The 18,317-nt window shown below is 37.5% G+C and overlaps 1 protein-coding gene across 1 annotated transcript in view; it reads left to right on the top strand.

Annotated features, from left to right (window-relative positions):
- The window catches only part of LOC125240453 (basement membrane-specific heparan sulfate proteoglycan core protein-like), a 205,089-nt gene that overhangs the window by 47,907 nt on the left and 138,865 nt on the right, over window positions 1-18,317 (top strand). The window contains 2 exon segments of the mRNA XM_048148348.1: window positions 16,377-16,512; window positions 17,191-17,266. Of these exon segments, the coding sequence (XP_048004305.1) occupies window positions 16,377-16,512; window positions 17,191-17,266 (212 nt within the window).

Here is an 18,317-nt window from a genome sequence, read left to right on the forward strand (position 1 = left end):
ACTCATTTCCGCTGAAAATGTCTTCCTTTTACCGTTAACACTATTCTTGATTCGTACATCTGTCATCTCCATATGTACGCTATGTGTGAAACTGATGAAAATGACTTCAAAAGATATTCTCAATCAAAATAATGTTGTAATATACAAATAGCTACTACATCAATAAACTCTGATTATTTTATACTAATCATAATAATCGACTCAGGTATAATAAAATATGCTCGTACATTTATCTATAATAACTTCATACATTACATCACTAATAATAAGACTAATTTGGCGTAGGTAAAAATCGACCCCGTTACCCGGCAGGTATTTCCATTACAATCGGTCAACGAAACGTGACGTCACCGTGTGGTGACGGGTTGAGAATTTCACCGCCCCCTTTCCTCACGTGGGTGTCGTAGAAGTGGACTATGGGATATGGTGGTGTGGGCATTGTGGTGTGGGCGATAGGCTGGCAACATGATCACTGATTCTCAATTTCGTTTTCGTTTCAATTCCTTAATTGCCAATAATGGCACTTTAACTTACAGTTTCATGTTCTCTGTCTACCCCGTCGGGGAATACAGGAGTGAGTTTACGTATGCATATATTTATGTAGTCAGTCAGTGCAGGCCGTAGTGAACTTTTGGAGATTAGCAGGTCCTGGAATCCAGAGTGCTCTTGGTATATATATGTAGATATATATATATATATATATATATATATATATATATATATATATATATATATATATATATATATATATATATATATATATATGTATATGTATGTATATAGTGTGTGTATCTTCGCCTGGCAGCCTGGCAGCCTGGCACCCATAGCACAGTATAATAAAGAGTACTATCGTACAGTATGGCCACTCCCGCTCCCCGCTGAAAGTGCCTCCCACCCCCTCTCGGTTACCTCACAGTTACCGCCTGTCAAAAACGCGAACAGTCGACCTGTCATATCTCACTCATACAAGCATGGCACGCGTTCACCTACACGAGCTTAGACTGTGTGCTAGGAACGCGCCTCTTTCATATATTTGATCGCCAGTGTCCGAGGTGTGCCCATAGTACTAGCTTTGCTTAGTTTGGGGCTAGGTTGATCTGTGTAAGGTGTCCCCCATTTCTTTTTCTTTTTAATTTACTTATATGTTAATACCATACCATTGTTCTGTTACAAAAGTATTAAATGATATTTAAATGCAAGAAGTTGCATGTCATTTCCGTTACATTGCGTTATTTAGTCGATAGCCTGAATAGGGATCACGACTACATAAAAAAATGGCATTCTGTTTAGTCCGTCAGTTAGATCGTCCAAAAATACTAAACACATAATTTTATTAATGAATAAATACAAATATATAGAGCATCAAAGTTCCGGAGTGGGGGCTTGTCATCACTTCTAAGTAAAAATTGTACCTAGGCGTGACGTCACGCGAAACTTCGACGCACTGTACCGTCGTCATTTTTCGTTTACGAGAAAAAAGAAAAAATACGTGTCGAAAATTCTTTGATAATCTAACTGACGGACTAATTCGTTTTTTTTAATCGTCTCGCCTAATATTGTCGTTTTGTGGTTAGCGATTTATCGTATCTCGCAAGCGAGCTATAGGGATCTCGGTTACGCTCTCTGGCAATTAAAATCATGAGAATGGTGCTCAGGCTGATTTAGACAGTGGGCGAGACCGCGAGCGATATAGTTATATTGCACACTGTTGAGTAATGCAATGAAACTCGCTGTTGGCCACTACCAGACTGCGAAACAGCGCCACCTAGTTTTAAGCCTGAAATGTCCATACATTTCAAGGGCACGTTTTTTGTATGGGCTTTGTCTGTCCCGATATTATAAATAAATAAATAATAAATATTATAGGACATTCTTACACAGATTGACCGAGTCCCACGGTAAGCTCAAGAAGGCTTGTGTGGGTACTCGGACAACGATATATATAATAATACAAATACTTATATACATAGAAAACATCCCTGACTCAGGAACAAATATCTATGCTCATCACACAAATAAATGCCCTTACCGGGATTCGAACCCGGGGCCGCGGCTAACAATAATATCGTCCTTGGTACAGTGGCTCGCGAGTTGGTACAGTGGCTTAACGGCCACTGGGCAGAAAGCGGTGTACACCTCTCGACACCCTTGAGTTATCACACCGGTGTTGCCCTTGAGCCATCTTGGATGTCGCTTTTTGTGGGGGCCCATCTTGTGGGGACGAGTCACCGTCTGCCGGAAATAAAATTGGATACCGTTTTATTAGGCAGGTGTCCGGTTTTTTATCCATAGCCCAGTATTTAGTCCATCACTTTCATCAAAATAGACCAGTTCATTTTAGATTCCATTAACTCTCAAATAGTCCTTACACCCTGGCGGGTGTTGCCTCTGCGTGTGTCCCATGATACGGGCAAGGGCAACATCCGCTCGGTGTACCCCTTACATTTCATTAAAGTGTCGAAAGGGCCTCTACGCGTTGGCTTCGGCCCCGCGCACGCCTCCCAAAGGTCCGGAACACCATTGTTCCGTGATGGGAAAGACATATCGTCCTTGCTTTTATTTTGAATGGAGTGATCAGTAAGTTACAAGTTTACAACGCTGAAACGTTCTAGTCCCAGATTTGTAAGAACCTCTTTCTGATGACAGCGTCCACAAAACGTAAACTCGCGCAACCTAATGAAATTTTAAATAAAATCCTGTAATAATATTTAAAAAAATCAAGTACTTAAAAACAATATTTCGCTTACTTTAAACACAATCTAACACATGTTACATTTTTGCGGATCTTAGTGAGTATTTTACGATATTAATTTATCACCCGAATTACTTATTATGCCATTTATCATTCATTTTTTAGGGTTCCGTAGTCAACTAGGAACCCTTATAGTTTCGCCATGTCTGTCTGTCCGTCCGTCCGTCCGTCCGTCCGTCCGTCCGTCCGTCCGTCCGTCCGTCCGTCCGTCCGTCCGTCCGTCCGTCCGTCCGTCCGTCCGTCCGTCCGCGGATAATCTCAGTAACCGTAAGCACTACAAAGATGAAATTTGGTACCAATATGCATATCAATCTCGCCAACAAAGTGCAAAAATAAAAAATGGAAAAAAATGTTTTGTTAGGGTACCCCCCATACACGTAAAGTGGGGGCTGATATTTTTTTTCATTCCAACCCCAACGTGTGATATATTGTTAGATAGGTATTTAAAAATGAATAAGGGTTTACTAACATCGTTTTTTGATAATATTTTTATTTTCGGAAATAATCGCTCCTAAAGGAAAAAAAAGTGCGTCCCCCCCTCTAACTTTTGAACCATTTGTTTAAAAAATATGAAAAAAATCACAAAAGTAGAACTTTATAAAGACTTTCTAGGAAAATTGTTTTGAACTTGATAGGTTTAGTAGTTTTTGAGAAAAATAAGGAAAACTACGGAACCCTACACTGAGCGTGGTCCGACACGCTCTTGGCCGGTTTTTTTTAATTAGTGCTGTGGCAGAGACTGTCATTTCGATTCAAATGATATTTCACTAAGTTGATAGAAATCGTATATTTGTTTAAGCACCTCCTTGTACATAGGGCCTAATCGATTCAACCAATTCGAAATTAATCGTTAGATTTGGCATACGATACGTCTTAGCCACATCGCAACATACTTCAAAACAAATGTGTCAAAAATGTGAACTTACAATTCTGGGACATTAGTGATATGGTTGTTAGCAGTGTCTAACAGCTAATAAATTGTCTTTTCGATCGTTCACTCTATTTATAAATTTTTAAAACAGTCCAACGTGCTCTAACTGAACTGTCTAAAAATGCTTAGAGTATCTTAACTTGTAATCAGTCTCAGTATGGGATGGGAATCAAATGGGAGAGTGAATGAACTAGCAACTAAAATATAGGTAAGAACGGAACGTTACAGGTTATTTGTTGTCATTTATGATGTACTAGCTTTTGCCCGCAGCTTCGCTCGCGTTAGAAAGAGACAAAAAGTAGCCTATGTCACTCTCCACCCCTTCAACTATCTCCACTTAAAAAATCACGTCAATTCGTCGCTCCGTTTTGCCGTGAAAGACGGACAAACAAACAGACACACACACTTTCCCATTTATAATATTAGTATGGATAGTATGGTTTAGTATGGATGTATGTTTCCGAAATCTTTGTAATGAGTGAACTTCTATTTAATTCAAGAAAGTATAATATAGTATTATATTCATCAACCCCCTTATTCATAAAAATTATTCATAAATTTTATGAATACGTCGGAAAGGGACAAACGAACTTTATCGGCTTGATAACTTAGTACGTTTATGAATAAGGGGGCAAGTATTTAGTCAGCTTACTGTGAATGTCTTTAGTGCTGTGCGAAAAAAAAATTAGGTCAAGTTTTGTAATTCGTATTTCATCATCATCATCCTCCTCGCGTTATCCCGGCATTTGCCACGGCTCATGGGAGCTTGGGGTCCGCTTTGACAACTAATCCCAAGATTTGGCGTAGGCACTAGTTTTTTTACGAAAGCGTCTGCCATCTGACCTTCCAACCCGAAGGGTAAACTAGACCTTATTGGAATTAGTCCGGTTTCCTCACGATGTTTTCCTTCACCGAAAAGCGACTGGCAAATATCAAATGACATTTCGCACATAAATTCCGAAAGATTCATTGGTGCGAGCCGGGGTTAGAACCCGCGACCTCTGGAACGAAAGTCGCACGTACTTACCGCTAGGCTATCAGCGCTTTTGTAATCCGTACCTATGTAATATAAAAAAATGTGTAACTCGTTATTTGGAACTACTTACCCACTTATTTTATTTTTATTTCCTCTTGTTCTGTACAACGTATTCTAGTGCATTTTACAACTCATTTGCATTTAAGAAAGGCTGGCTAGACAAAGAAACCCCACACTCACTGAAATAATTAATAAATATTTAAATGTTTATTTAGTAGAAAAACAAAACCAAGATATGAGCAAATATAAGGGCACAAGTGACACGACCTAGACGAAAACGTCTTTCATTTCATAACTTTCCTCATGCTCCGAGCGAAAAACGCCTTATTCGTTTTTCATCACCTACGGGCTGATTTTGAGTCTCACGCGTGATAATAAGTAAGTCACCGTTTTCAACCGGTATTTTAGTGACAAAATCCTTTAAGCGAGATTCAAAAATCGCCCTCCTAATCTTAGAATAACTTCGTAAAGAGCTTAAATCAAAGCTAGTCCGTTACCAAGCTCAAAGTGCACGTAATTACGGACTAAAGTCAGTATTGAGAATAATTATTCACGTTGGTTCTAATTTTATTTCGAAGAGAGGTATCGTAGCGTTCACTAATTGAGCAGACAATTAGACGAGCCCCACCTTCATTAGAGTAGGTGAAATACCATCTCGCCGATAACTTTCAGGGTTCGTGTAACGCTTTTACGTGTTTACCTTTATTTGGCTTGTCCTGGCCTAGACAATTTACCATGCAACTATTTTCTTATTTTTAGCAAAAGCGATTGAATTAATTTTTGTTACAAATTTATGCATTGCTACTTCTAACTTATATAAACTGACTTTTTTTAGGGATTTCTAAGTAACGACAAACTAAAGATACAAGATGTTGTACCAGCCATTGAAAAGAGCCTTCTTGCACCGGAAACATGGTCGCCGGATAGACGATAAAATATCAGGCCGTCCCTATCGCACTTACAAATAGTGGGATAGGGACGGCCTGCTATTTTATCACTTATCGCGCGACCATAATTGCCTGCCTTGACAGTTATACTTTTAAAAGCTCATATCACGTATGTAATGACATTAGCTGTCATTGCAACTACATATGTCTAATGGAAGGTACATTGCTGCTGAGAAACTTAAAGAGTGACTTAAAACACTTCTGAATTAATGAGGACACTAATGATTAATGAATGAATTATGTTTTTGGTAGAATTTATCGCCCATATATAAATAAGGCTTACACACTGTGCACTTTACCTTAAAGATGTATCCTGAATGTCATGCACTGAAAACAAAATTGCTATGTCAGTTATTATTCATTTAGGTAAAATCTAAAGCATGCATACGATCTGCAGTCGCTGGTGTCAGTTACATTTAGCGTTCTTTTCCCTAGTTTTTCCTCTTTGTACTCAATGCCTTAAGAGACTGTTTTGAACGGGAGTCCGGAAGGGAGGCTAGATACGCTCTGCTTCATTTTAGGGTATCTTAGGCAAACCTTCCTCATTTTATTACTTCTCCGGCTAATAAGTCTTAAAAGATTATTTATAGGATATGTTGGTTAGGAAAGGTATCATGGTATTATGGTGAATTCAGATAATATCCGTTACTATAATTTACTAGGTGGGTAGTGTTGTAGTCATGTTTAGCTTAGCTACAATAAATAATAGAGTTTCTTTGATTAAAGTTGACGGGAAGTACCTCATCATCCTCCTTGCGTTATCCCGGCGTTAGCCATGACTCATGGGAGCCTGGGGTCCGCTTTGACAACTAATCCCAAGATTTGGCGTAGGCACTAGTTTTTACGAAAGTGACTGCCATCTAACCTTCCCACCCGAAGCGTAAACTAGACCTCATTGAAATTACGGACGGGACGGGAAGTACCTACAATCAGATTTTTTTGGCACCACTCAGTAGTTGAAGTCGGAGTTCAATTAAAGCCGATTCGACTACGGAACCCTCAAAATACAACTACATAACATACGGTGTATACCTACCTAATACCTACACCTGAAGGTTATTTTAAAAGTTACCTACTTATAATCGTTAATTTATATACACTTAGTTCTTGACCTGAATTTATCTGGAACTCATTATTTTAAACAGTGTATGGTTCATATCCGTCTTCGCCTTTGCACATGATGTCCATTAACAAGACGAATGTTTATTTTTTTAGGCAGACATATGGACCTAGTTCCAGTAAAAAATATTCGCACGTAGTTTTTTTATTGTTAGTATCTAGCTCGTAGTCCTAAAAATATAATATAATAGTGACTATTATTTAAACAAAACGATTTTTTTTTTCAGGAACTGACGTGTACGTACTTATAAATATTAATATCATAATTTATCAAATTTCTTCTAGTTTATTTAGATATTACACATCTTGAATAAAGTCAGCCAAACTTTTAGTATAGCAGCCTCTGCATCCAAACTTTCCTACATGTAAGTAGTACAACAAATTCGCGGATCAGATTATGCGTCAAAAGTGTCTGTAACATTCTCTTTAACAACAACTATAATAGTACATCAGCAGTTCTCGAAAAGTTTGTACAAAAATTAAGGAAAAAGTTAAATTTGTTTTTATTTATTCCTATTTTGTTACCAAGATTTTGTTGATGAATTGAGATTTTATTAAGTTTTATTTCGTCATTAAGGTTCTCTAGTATCTATATTTTCTTAATTATAACAATTAACCTGTATATATCTTACGAAAGTCGACTTATTTTACTAAATGTTGGTAACAAAATAGGATCAATTAAAATTTGCTGACGTGGCTATGTACAAAGTTGCCGGGAACGGCTCACATTAAGATACAAGTGCGTAAAAAACCAAGTTCGAAACGAGTGACAATAAATTAAAACACGACCGAAGGGTTTTGACCTGACATATCGTCACTACTTTAAAAAAAACTTGTATCTTCGTCTGTCAATGAAAAGAAAATTGTAGTAAGTATGTATGGAATGCATATAGACTTACTGCGTTTTAACTTTGAGGAACAGCGTGAGATACGAGATTTTTTAAAAGTAATGACGATATAATGAACCACTTCTCGCACTAGTGCGTAAAAAAGCACCATCTGTAGGTACTGAAAAATATTTATACATACATACATACAATCACGCCTGGGTCCCATGAAGGGGTGGGCAGAGCACATGAAACTACTGGTTTCAGTGCCACTCTTGGCAAATAAGGGGTTGACTGAAAACGAAACTTGAAGGTTGCCAGCCTCTCGCCTACGCCACAATTTAACCCATATCCCACAGTCGACTTCTACGACACCCACGGGAAGAGAGGGGGTGGTGAAATTCTTAACCCGTCACCACACGGGCAAATATTTATTATTTTTAAATATAATAAATGCGTCAAAATAATTATGTTGATACCTTGGCTAAATTACTTTTTCTGTAGATGGTGCAAAGTGGTGTAGATACTCTAGTGTTTAAGACTAAGACTAATAATTTTGAGAAATTGCATCAGCCAAATCGATCTACATATCTCTATATTAAATAAATTTTTTTAAATAAATAAATATTATAGGACATTCTTACACAGATTGACTGAGTCCCACGGTAAGCTCAAGAAGGCTTGTGTTGTGGGCACTCAGACAACGATATATATAATATATAAATACTTATATACATAGAAAACATCCATGACTCAGGAACAAATATCTGTGCTCATCACACAAATAAATGCCCTTACCGGGATTCGAACCCAGGACCGCGGCGCAGCAGGCAGGGTCACTACCGACTGCGCCAGACCGGTCGTCAAATATGAAACACTACATCAAAATTCAGATACTTTCGGTGCGTTCCTTCATCCGCTAATATTGATACTGAATATACCTACATCACATATTTTCATAAAGTGCAAGAGTGGGGAGCTGTCACGGAGGCTGCTTGTCTGCGAGTCGGCAAATCCAATTGAATAAAGTCATGTTGCATTTGTTTACGTTTGCTTCATTCTCAAGTGAATGTTGCGTTATAATATCATAGCTTATTTTTCATTTTTCTTTTTGTCTGCCTACTTTGCACGCATCCGCGTCGTCTATGTAGGGCACAAGAAGTGAAAATTGTAGTAAAACCGGCCAAGAGCGTGTCGGGCCACGCTCAGTGTAGGGTTCCGTAGTTTTCCGTATTTTTCTCAAAAACTACTGAACCTATCAAGTTCAAAACAATTTTCCTAGAAAGTGTTTATAAAGTTCTACTTTTGTGATTTTTTGCATATTTTTTAAACTTATGGTTCAAAAGTTAGAGGGGGGGACGCACTTTTTTTTCCTTTAGGAGCGATTATTTCCGAAAATATTAATATTATCAAAAAACGATCTTAGTAAACCCTTATTCATTTTTAAATACCTATCCAACAATATATCACACGTTGGGGTTGAAATGAAATAAAATATCAGCCCCCACTTTACATGTAGGGGGGGTACCCTAATAAAGGTTCGTTCTCAAAAAAGTGGCACCGTCAGGGTAAAGTGAATGAAAAAAAATGAAAATGGTTTTTTGTACCTTTTTGGATTTAAATATGTTTTTGAGTGCATCAATGATACGGAATTTGCAGGAGGGAACGAAATAGTCGTAAAAACGTAGAACTTATAGCGAGTTGAAATTTTAGACATACAGGAGAAAGTGAATAGACAGGGTAGCAGGGAAAACGTGGCAGGATAAAGAGAGTTTGAATGAAAAAACAAGTTTACCACTAATAATTCAACGTATATCGACTATTATGATTTCGTTGGGATTCAATTTTTTTTCTTTAAGTAGAAACAAAAGCAAAAAAAAGTATTTTTTTAAACAATATCCATTATTTTTTATTCAAAATAGTTGAAGTACAGTAAGTGATATCTGATTATTATTTTCAGTCACGATGCCTGCAGTGTTTGACTGGTAGAGAATGCCTTAAGGCATTATGTACACCATTTTGTACTTTTTTATGTGCAATAAAGAATAAATAAATAAGTACCTACAATCACAGTCTTGTAAAACAACAAAGCACATATCATGATTCACAATGTGAGTTGTACTTGTGCATGTAATGCCTGCAATGGCTGCCCCAGTGGAAGAGTTGGTTCATCTCCTTGATGTCTCCTTGGTAACAGATGTCGAGATAATGAGGTCAGTATTTAAAATGAGGGCCACTCTAGGGCCGGACGGTGTGCCTTTTGGCTCTTTAAACATCTTGGAAGTAGATTACGTGGCCACATTGACGACTGCATCCGAGAGGGTATAAATTCTCGTTGGAAGGTGGGCAGACTGTGCCTTTCGAAAAAAGGGTAGTCCAGCTGACTGTCCCTTAGGATACCGTCCCATTGCCCTCCTAGATGAAACTGGCACGATATTGAGCGCATCATCGTAAGTCTCATCTACTGCTGTGCACGCATTTTGAAAGACACGTGCCCAAACATCAGAGATCGGGTTCTGGGAGGAGCGATAGACGCAATTGATGCGCTGCATAAATACAGCGGTCTGGTAGCAGAGACAAGGCAGGGAGCTATCGCAGTATCTCTTGACATTGCCAATTACTTTGGCTTTCTTCCTTATGTGGTAATAAAATAGGCGCATTGCTTCCACGATGCGCCTTTCTATTTGAAGATCATCATTCACCATAGGGCATTACCATGCAGATAGAGTACTGCTCAATGAATCAGGAGGAAGATGCCTAGAAAGACGAATGGAGTGTGGTGTTCCTACCGGCTGCGCCATATAAACGTATAGGGACAGGTCAATGAGACTACGTGCTCAAATCAAGACTGACTTCTTTATTCTTCTTCTTACCCACATGCATATTCATAATAATCATAACCTACCCACAGTTTTCCACAGGGGTCGGTACTGGGCGCCTGCTCTGGAGCATTGGCTTTGACTTGGCTATCAGAGTAGTCCAACTTCTCCGCATGATCACCATTTGTTATGCCGATGACACAATAGTAGCCGTGAGGGGAAGAAAGTACCAGGATAATAAGGAGAGCCACAGTGGCAACTGAGCTCACAGTTAGGCGCATTAATTTGTTTGGGCTTGCGGTGTTACTTGCCACGACCGATGACGTGGTTTTCCAAGGAAAGGTTGGCTTCTGCCCGAAGATAGTGATTGCTGCCGACCTAGCCAAAATGATAATCGTTGACGCTATACGCCGATCGAAATGCAATCTGGTTCTGTAATGCCTATATGCAAGAGCGATAGGGATGTTGCCTTGCCTATTGGCGGTGAGGCGGTCCCTCTTACGCCCCAAATTAAGTACTTGGACTTAAATTCAAACCAAAATTGGTACTCCGAGGAACATTTTATCAAATTGGTTCCTAGCCCCGTCGGGACTGCTTCGGCGCTGAGCAGACTATTGCCCAATATCGAAGGACCCAATGCCCCATATCGGCGCTTATATGCGAACGTCATCCGCAGCGTGTATACAAAATTTCAGCTCAGTCGGTTGAAAATTTCTGCTTCAAATTGGATTGCAAGATTTGACCTCAACATACATACAAACATACATACATACATACATTGCAAGTTAGTAAAAACCATGTTAAAATAGCTTTTTTTTACTTGTGTTTCTTTATCCTGTCAACAGTCACTTTACCCTGCAGAGTGATGGCAGGATAAAGTTACACAGGGTGTAGTGAAAATCCGATTAACTAGATATTATCTCCGAAACTGTTGATAATACAACTGTCATAATTTTAATATACATAGTTATACTTCAATACAACATTAAAATGTTATTGGTAAAAAAACTGCCGTATTAATATTTTAAAATAATCATGCCAGAATAAAGTGGACATACCTGTTACAAACTCCGAACGTCACACTTTGAAAACTTCTAACCACAAGACCGCAGCACCTCACACACAAACCTTTACACCGGCGGCTAGAACCATACTGGCTACGTGTTTTACGTATATTAGGGCCTCAATAAGACTTTCTGTGTGTGAGTGAGGTGCAATACCGCGGACGCACAGGATATGGAGAAAATATCGCGGGACAAACTTTGAAGGTGAAAATTAGTGTTCAAAAGTAATCGAAACATCCCGTGCAACGTATATTTAAGAATATAGTGGTCTATTCTCTACAAAAAACGATATTTTATTATCATAAAACTGCAATTTAATAATCTATAGAGCGAAAACTTGAGCAGTGTCGCGTTGTGACAAGGCAGGGTACAGTAGAAAACGGTCTTCTTTTTTTTTTTTTTTTTACAAAAGTATTATATTTATAGAAAAAATATGTGTTGGCCTCGATGTGTCACGTTAATGCCTACTTATGAAAATTTTAATTATATGTGAAAATTATATATTTCGCATACTTTCTATTCAAAAACGTGATGGCAGGGTACGATGCCACTATTTTGAGAATTACCCTAAAACATTTTTTTCCATTTTTTATTTTTGCACTTTGTTGGCGTGATTGATATACATATTGGTACCAAATTTCAGCTTTATAGTGCTAACGGTTACTGAGATTATCCGCGGACGGACGGACGGACGGACGGACGGACGGACGGACGGACGGACGGACGGACGGACGGACGGACGGACGGACAGACAGACATGGCGAAACTATAAGGGTTCCTAGTTGACTACGGAACCCTAAAAATGGTAGAATGTTTTTAATAAAATAGTATTAGGTATGTATGATGGAGTTCCTCTTTAATATTTGAGAAAATAAAAACAATTGACGTACTTACTAATAATAATAGCAAGAGACCGAAGCCGCCAGATGTTTATTTTTTTTCTCATGGGTTAAATCTATGGGGTGTATAGTTAGTTCGGGCCTTTAATGTCTGCATAGTAGGTCATTTGTTTGCATATTTGCTAGATGGACCCGACAGCCATTTTTCTACTACCAAGGCCTATAAAGGTAAGAAAAAATAAAATTAACTTTCCTTAAATTTTCAAGGCTGACGACAAAATGTCATTCGTTTGAAGGTAGAGATTACTAATAAATTATGTAAGATCAGAGAACCATTGATTCTTCATACAAAGTAGGTTTTCATTGCTGTCTTTATAATCACATTTATCGAAATTGTTTGTACACAAGGTTAGGTATTTTAATTATGAATCAATATGCCAGCCAATACGGTGTGTAAGCCTTATAGGGCGATAAATCAAACTAGACATAGAATTTATTTGTATGGATAAAATTTTAATTTCAATTCTAAGTAATAGTTATCTAATTACATTTATCATGTCATATACTAACCGCCGTTAAGAAATTCGCCTGTATGACATTTAGGTACACTGAGATTTCAGCAATAAAAATTTTGCGTCGGTAAGAAAAATTCGTTTTACTATTAAAATAGAATTACATTTATTTAATAGGTACCATGTTTTTGACAATAACCAATTAATGATGACAAACATGGAACGACGGGACAAATCTGTGACTAAAATACGTCAATTTATAAATTAATTTCAATATCCAGGGAATGAAATGTATGTATGTAAATGAAATGTAGTAAGAAATGTAGTTTCCGGACGAACGTCCCCTTGGCCACTTCTTTTAATATCAAATTTCCGCTACCTGGAATGTTTTTTTAGAATCAACGAAAATGAAACAAATTACATATGATAGTGACGGTCTGACAGTTTAGTAACAAGGCAGTCGCAACCTTTGGCACCATTAGGTTGCGACTCGCGTCGTATACACTCGTCGGCGGATCATGTTGGACTAGCTAAAATTGCAAAGAAATCCCGCTCGCTGCCGGCCGCCCGCTCCGCCTAATTGTGGCTTGGGTGGCGATTTATTTCTGAATCATGTGGTGAAGTGTAAACACTGCCTTATGAATACCAATGTATCAGGGGTAGTTGAGGGAGTAAATTCAGTAATGTGCTCAATAGATTATCATGAAGTTCATGAAATTCATGAATTTTAGTATGGCCATCTGTTAATATGTACCTACCTATCTGATGAAGTGATGATAATATAGCGTTGGTTTAGGAGGTACGAGTATATAGTTGTGTGTACTTTATTTTGGATTAATTTCTCTTACACTTTTTAATGTATTTAACTACAATGCCTAAATATATTAAGTCTTATAGTAGGTATCATACTTTAATACACATTGTAATTAGATTTTAGTTCTTGAATAAATAGATTAAAAAACCGGCCAAGAGCGTGTCGGACCACGCTCAGTGTAGGGTTCCGTAGTTTTCTGTATTTTTCTCAAAAACTACTAACCTGTTTTGAACCTATTAAGTTCAAAACAATTTTCCTAGAAAGTTTTTATATAGTTCTACTTTTGTGATTTTTTTGATATTTTTTAAACATATGGTTTAAAAGTTAGAGGGGGGGGGGCACACTTTTTTTTCCTTTAGGAGCGATTATTTCCGAAAATATTAATATTATCAAAAAACGATCTTAATAAACCCTTATTCATTTTTAAATACCTATCCAACAATATATCACATGTTGGAGTTGGAATGAAAAAAAATATCAGCCCCCACTTTACATGTAGGGGGGGTACCCCAATAAAACATTTTTTCCCATTTTTTATTTTTGCACTTTGTTGGCGTGATTGATATACATATTGGTACCAAATTTCAGCTTTCTAGTGCTAATGGTTACTGAGATTATCCGCGGACGGACGGACGGACGGACAGACAGACATGGCGAAACTATAAGGGTTCCTAGTTGACTACGGAACCCTAAAAATTGCAATTAAGTAAATTTAAATCGTATTTTTGGAAATTTGTACATTTGTAAACACACACGAATAAAAAATGTCCGAAGAGAATTTTCTGCTCATAATATTAGAGTCGTGTTCGGTTATTTGCATTCAGATGTAATAATCGATTCTTTGCAGAAGATGGCTTAGTTAGGGCTGAATTTTTGTATATTTAATATACTATTTAAGCTTTCTGATAGCAATATAAATACGTAATAGTAGGTACGAATTAAAAAACATATACCTACGTCCTACTTACAGCATTAGGAGTGTGGGAATTTATTTTCGTGAAAGTATCTGCGCCAAAAGGGGCTGCCGAATCGTTTTAAGGGCGGGGCGTGTTCGGCGGGTTTGCCCAATGACTGAACTCTTATTAAGGTCATTCGGTATATTCGCCAGTATATAACATGATCTTAATTTAGTTTACCCTTATTGTCATCATTGGCGAGAGGTACTTAAATTACTGTGATACGAAAGATATGATATAACTCCGTTTAAGATAATTAATAAAGTGTAATGAAAATATTTTTATGAAAATTATACTCGTATAGAGAGTGCTACGTCTTTGGTTTATAGTCGACTAGATTTTGCCCGCAGATTCGCTCGCGTTAGAAAGAGAAAAAAGTAGCCTATGTCACTCTCCATCCCTTCAACTGTCTCCACTTAAAAAATCACGTCAATTCGTCGCTCCGTTTTGCCGTGAAAGACGGGCAAACAAACAGACACACACACTTTCCCATTTATAATATTAGTATGGATTAGTATGGATTGGCGTGAGGTACTTTAATTACTGTGATAGGAAAGATATACCTAATACATATAACTCCGTTTAAGATAAATAACGTGAAAGACAAAGCGGTACCTTAAAAATATTTTTATAAAAACTATGCTCGTGTGGTACTACATCTTTGGTTTATAGTCGATTAGATGGTGTGATAGCACAGATATTTTTCCTAAGTCATGATTCTTACGTGTATATCGTTGAGTAGGTGCTTACCCATACCACAAGCAACCTTGAGTTTATGCAATAGAATCCTATATTTTTTTCTTTATTCATAACTAGTTTTTTCCCGCGGCTTCGCTCGCGTTAGAAAGAGAAAAAGTAGTCTATGTCACTCTCCATCCCTTCAACTATCTCCACTTAAAAAATCACATCAATAAACACTTTCCCATTCACAATAATAGTATGGATAAGATGGTGTGATGAGCACTAATATTATTCCTGTCATGATTCTTACTATATCGTTGATTGAGTACGTACCCATACCATACCACAAGCAACCTTGAGTTTATGCAATATAATCCTATATTTTTTCTTTATTCATAATTTGTCTTCTATAAAAACGCAAAAAATAACACACCTATACTAAATATACCACAAATTACCCGAGGCCGAGGTAGGCCAAAAATGAGATGGCGGAAAGACCCTGGACTCATTTTGTGGCAATTGGTGGGAGCATGCACAAAGCCGTGACGAGTGGCGGAAAATAGGGGAGGCCTTTGCCCAGCAGTGGGACACAATATAGGCTATTAAAAAAAACAAAATACATAAAATACGCTTCACCGCCGTAATGATGAAGGACTACGGCGGTCTTTAACAGCCTGCTTCAGCTCGTTTTTGGATATCCTGCCGGTATATTCTGGAGACTCTTTGCATATGGGTTCTAGAGGCGTGGTGTATAATTTAATGTAAATATCGAAATAGATTTAATAATTTTAATTTTGAATTTTTATGTTTTTTGACTTTTATTACCTATGTTATTTAATGCCTGAATTTTATCTTTATTTTTATTTTCAATATTGTTTAATTTCTATTGACGATTTTTTAATGTTTAAATTCTGTGCTTTTATTGTAATGTATTATATACATATATCTATGGGTCATTTGCCTGAAATTTTTTTTTTTTAATTGAATTGAATTTATTCATCCTCAACCACACCAGTTCTGCATCTGATCCGACAGCCTAGCGAGAGTATCTATTTATACATCTATTTTGTTATTTACAGGTGGCCTCCGAGGACTTGTACTGGGAGGGAGAGGAGGATGCGTCGAACGAGTTCCTTGAGGTTAAAGAACACGAGAGCGGCCTCGCCGGTCACCTGTCAAGAATAAAACGGCAGTTTGATTTCTTTAACATATTTTGTAAGTAAATTTAGAATGTTAAATGAAAGATTTGTCATATTTATGATATAATTTTGAAAATCTCATATAATATATTAAACTAAGACTAATTGCAAACTTCCCAATTCAGTAGGTTTTTTTTTATACTACGTCGGTGGCAAACAAGCGTATGGTCCGCATGATGGAAAGCGGTAGCGGTCGCAACGGCCGTAACTCAAGAAATGTCATGTGCGCGTTGCCAACCCATTAAAAACTTGTACACTTCACACTCTTGGTAGTGTTTATGTTGCAATTTTCAAAATTATCCCTTTTTGTCAGATTTCCCGCGTGTGCTGTTTGAATTCCGCTATCTTCGAGATATGTTTACTTTTAGTTATAGGCCTACTGCTAATTTAAATTTAAATAAATAAATAAAGAATTATCTAGCTATCATTATTAATATGTTCACGCTACGTGGCGATGAAAACGCACTCTGACTCTGTCGCGCCGTTGGTGCCAACATTGGTTTCGTCACTACTTTCAAAAAACTTGTATCTTCGTCTGTCAATGAAAAGAAAATTATAGTAAGTATGTATGGAATGAATATAGACTTACTGCGTTTTAACTTTGAAGAGCAGCGTGAGATACGAGTTTTTTTCAAAGTATTGACGGTTTGTTTTTACATAACAAAAGCTCTAAATAGGTGTATGAATGTTTCAGCATCATCGTCGTCGACTACGCCGGAGCCGGGGGACATCGAGGACACCACGGACGACCCAGCCGGCGGCGCCGCACCGTAAGCGCTTTAAATATACATCATACATACAATCACGCCTGTATCCCATGAAAGAGGTAGGCAGAGCACATGAAACTACTCAAGTTTCAGTACCAATCTTGCCAAATAAGTAAGGGGTTGAAAGAAAAACGAAACTGTGACATTGCAGTGACAGGCTGCCAGCCTCTCGCCAACGCCACAATTTAACCCATATCCCATAGTCGCCTTCTACGACACCCACGGGAAGAAAGGGGGTGGTGAAATTAACAACTTTAATAATAATAACTAAATCATTTTCAATTTCGGCTGAGGACAACTAATTTAAACATTTTCTGCGGTTTCAATTATTAAAGATCCCTACAGCAAGCTCAAAAAGGCTCGTGTTGTGGTGTTCCTAGGCAACGATGAATACACGGTGTAACACGAGGAACCCGAAAGATTTTAAGACGATACGGTAGGGGTCAATTCTCTATACAAACGCTCTCGACTATTTCCTGTTTTTGAAGATAGAGCAATGATTTTTTCAACACAGATTGTTATTATTTTTATCTGTGTCGGATTGTTTTGCTTTTTATGATATTCTGCTTTTTAAAGACTCTAGAGCCAATCAAAAATTTCCAAAAACGGCCTTTTTCATTGTGGCGCAAAAAAAGGTGTGATACTCAAGATTGGTAACAATTAACCAAAAAAGCTAAACGGACCGACATAGATTATTTCATTGTTATTCAGATTCTCAAATTTCGTTCCGATTGATTAAGTTTTGAAGGAGGAAAGAGTCGAGAGCGGAACCTCGATTTTAAAGATTTTTTTGAAATATCTTTTGACTGAGTTGTTCTTAATGGACAATTTTTTTTCGATAAATCTAGTTAATAACACTTGTATATTTAACTAAAATTCCCAAGATGAAAGGGGGGCTCCTTTCCATTTTAGCATTTTCGCTAGTAGCGAATCGCTACCATATCCTCTTAACCATACATATGTGTCTGAGAAAAAAAAAATGTTTAATAAACTAAAAAAAATCTAAAGCTAGAATATTACTTTTCTAGTCCCCGAATAGATAACGTGCTAGTTA

The sequence above is a fragment of the Leguminivora glycinivorella genome, chromosome Z (genome assembly GCF_023078275.1).
Source record: "Leguminivora glycinivorella isolate SPB_JAAS2020 chromosome Z, LegGlyc_1.1, whole genome shotgun sequence".
Classification (NCBI taxonomy): domain Eukaryota; kingdom Metazoa; phylum Arthropoda; class Insecta; order Lepidoptera; family Tortricidae; genus Leguminivora; species Leguminivora glycinivorella.